At 36.7% G+C, this 3,645-nt stretch overlaps 1 protein-coding gene across 1 annotated transcript; it reads right to left on the bottom strand.

The window, feature by feature from the left end:
- Nucleotides 1-1,716: 1,716 nt before the first annotated feature.
- On the bottom strand, nt 1,717-2,806 carry LOC135196640 (uncharacterized). The gene is made up of 2 exons (XM_064223481.1): nt 2,635-2,806; nt 1,717-2,123 (listed from the first exon to the last, which is right to left on the bottom strand). Exons 1-2 carry the CDS (start codon nt 2,804-2,806, stop codon nt 1,717-1,719), a joined length of 579 nt encoding a protein of 192 aa, XP_064079551.1.
- Nucleotides 2,807-3,645: the final 839 nt, after the last annotated feature.

Genomic DNA, 3,645 nt, shown 5'->3' on the forward strand with positions numbered 1-3,645 from the left:
AGGAGGAAATTACAATACTCAGCAGAAGGCCAGCGTTTTGACAATATTTTGGATAAAGTTGATTCTATACTAATCAACCAGATCCATCAAATGATCGTATCGTTAGAGCAGCCACAGATGCTGTAGCAGGTTTCATGAATCCCCTGTCGAAAAAAGATAAGAAAGCTGTGTACTTAAGGATTATAAAGGTTTTGCAAGAATATGCTATTTATTTGGATACTTTAGATGATTAGTTTTTTGTCTTGTTAGTTTTCTAATAATAGTGAAAATAATGTTAAAAATTGTTTACAGAGTTTTGTTTAGCAAGAGAAAATGCAGTTAATTCCAAAAGTGTTCGAAGATTCTATCAACATACACCTCTTTTAATTATGAAGTTTTAAAATAACACAATGCATTGAACAGTAGAATAGGAAAACTTTAGTTATATTGCTTCTTCTTTTTTTTCTTTAATTTTTGCAATTAACTGTTGCCTCAGATGAAGGCATTTATGTTGGTTGTTCTTTGGTAGCAGTGACACTCTTATGTGAAACTGTAAAATTCTCTGCGTATAATTAACTTGTTTTTACAGTACTGCAATATTACTGCACAATAAAAATGAGAGTTCAAAGCAAAAAAAAGTTTTTTTTTAATTTTGTGTCAGTCTTCCTGGATTTTGTTCTCTCGCTGGTTGCAATATTTCACTACCATGCTTAACATTTAACATCCACATATATTTCAAATAAACTTTTCCAGTACTAAGATATAGCATATATATATATATATATATATATCTATATATATATATATATATATATATTTTTTTTGTCAAATAAACCAAATTTATTAAGTAATATGCAATTATTTTATTTTCTAACATTATTTTGAACATAAACATTCCAACATTACTTTTAACATATGAATGAACTATTTTCACAGGTTTTATTTCATGAAGGAGAATAACGTCGAGAAATATTCACTGCGGATGTGCATTTTGAGGACGTTTACATTTTTATACATTAATGACATGAGGCGTAGGCCTATAAGCACAGTAGTAAATGAAAAAAAATAATAACTAAAAAAATATATTGCACAGTAAGAAGAACATTAGATAATAAGTCCGGGCTAAAGAAAACACAAATCAATGACACTTTATGAAGAAAACAATGTAATACATTTTACATTTGCTTACAAAACCTAGAAAATACAACTTCCTAGTGGAATAGTGCCATCTGCTCTTGCCACGGAACTCTGCCTTCACCATTGAAGTAGGCCATGAAAGTGTCCCTTACAACCGCAGCATCATTCCGTGGGCGCCTAGGAATCGGCAGTAGGCCTATCATACCACCATGCTCTTCCTGGTGCCAAACACCTGGCTGGACAGTACCATGGCAGTGGTCCTCACGCTCCAACATTTCTGCTGATGCATATGTGTTTGGTGAACGGTCCGTAAAAAATAGTGAAGGGAACATGCAGCTAAAATAATTGCATTGATGTTTTCAGGAGATGTATTAATCGGCTGCTTAAATATTCTAAATTTTGCAGAAAGTATGCCAAATGCATTCTCTGATGTGCATCTAGCTCGAGAGCGCCTGTAGTTGAACATCCTTTTCTCATGGGTCAGTCCTCGGCCAGGGTAAGGTTTCATTAAAGTAGTAGTGAGAGGGAAAGCATCATCAGCAAGGATCACACTTGGGCATGCTTTCTACGAAAAAGGTAAGGACCTATGAGGAGGAAATTTCACCAAATCCCTATCAAGTGCCTTTTCAAGGAGCATTTCTCCCATACACCTCCATCACTGGCACGTCCTGCACCACCAACATCTACATAAATGAATCTCAGCTTCACATCGACAAGGGCAAGAAGTATGGTGCTGAAATGACATTTGTAGTCATAATATGTTGAACCTGATTTTGGAGGTTTGGCTATAAGAACTCTCTTCCCATCTAAAGCACCACAGCAATTTGGAAACTGCCAGAGAGAATGAAATTCTGCTTGGATGCGAAGCCATTCCTCTTCATTTGTAGGCATTTTCATATATAACGGTTGAAGAGCTGCATATAAGGTCTCACACACCTCAGGAACGACACTTGAAAGGAGGTTTGGACTGATCCTGTTGGAATATCCCAGGGATGTTTTTGGTTCACCTGAAAATAAAATGAAATTCACTAGTTTAATATTTACCAGTCAGTGACCTACGACAACTATAGTGTGTTTACTTTTCTAAGATTGCTCTGGTGGGGCCAGGTAGAAAAGACCGAGTTGTCATATTTACGGGTATGTAAGGCCCTTTAAATGCTTCCCCGCAGAGATGGGCCTGCTTGAGTAGATTAATTCTCTTTCTATAATTATAGCTAGATGTACTGAATGGCCTGTTGGATCCCGCCACACCACAGCGATCTTAGAAAAGTAAACGCACTATAGGCTAAGTAGGTTAGGTTAGGTATGTATACTCCAAAAGTTCTCTTAATTTGGTGGACAACTGAAGTACAGGAGGGTCTGCCCCTACTTTAAATTATTGAAGCAATATATCAAATAGACGTACCTAAACAATAAAAACAAATATTTTTTCACAAGGGTGTAACCTAAATATTTACCACCTCTAATGGCACTATGTCATAAGCTAATTATCCTATAGGCTATAGCCTAGTAACTTACCTGTGGCCAAGTGCCTCAATGTGACTGACAATCGCTGTTCTGGTGGAATAGCCTTTCTCATCCTGGTGTCTTGCTTGGCAATCGTGGGCCCAACAAGCCTCAAGAGATAATCAAAATCTTCTTTGTTCATTCTGTGGTAGTTGTAGAAGGCAGAGCCATCTTCCAACCTCATTTCCCAACACAGGTTGTCAAAGATACCTTTGGCTTCTCTTCTCCTGAGCCACTCTCAAACCCACAAACGTTTTTAGTTACTCTTGCATTCACGTAAGACTCAAAGAAAACACATCACTGCAGCACATCTTACAACAGTCCGACGATTTCTGGGCGCCACAATGATATCAGCTGAACAGTTTTGCTCCTCGAAACCAAGAGGTCCTAGTGTGACGATACAACACTTTTGCTCGCGAGCATCGGCTGGATGCTGGCCAAAACCGGGAGCAAGAAATGACTAGTGTGATACCATCTTTAATGTGGGTCCTTCGTCTTAAAGGACTTCTCTTCTGGTGTTTCATGGACCTCATACAAATCAGCATTGCAATACCTATGTCCATCATCACAATTAATAAATAATGAAGCCTTAAGGGAATAAAAAACATGAAATTTCCATGAAATTGATAAAATGATAAAAATAAATTAAAGAAATGATATAAATTTTCAAGAAAACCAGCTTCCTCCACGAACTTCAAAATATCCTCTCTGAGATCCCAGGAAAGACGATAATTGCCCTCTTCATCAATAAACTTTTAAGAAGAAACGCTTTCTCAAGATCCCAAGTTTGGGGCACTGAACCTGTGCAAGGTGCTACACATAGACTAATGGCAGTAATAAGAAATACACTTTCCCCTGAATGAATTCTTGGTATGAGAGAATTTTTATACAAACTAAGTGATTCACAGTACAATACAAAAATATTTAAAAATATTTTAACCATCTGGAAAACAAATAAAGTAATAAAGAGCAATTTATTATTAGGAAATCGAGCTGCAATGATTTTCTTATCAGATCTTCCAA

This window comes from Macrobrachium nipponense, chromosome 18 (genome assembly GCF_015104395.2).
Source record: "Macrobrachium nipponense isolate FS-2020 chromosome 18, ASM1510439v2, whole genome shotgun sequence".
NCBI classification, from domain to species: Eukaryota; Metazoa; Arthropoda; class Malacostraca; order Decapoda; family Palaemonidae; genus Macrobrachium; species Macrobrachium nipponense.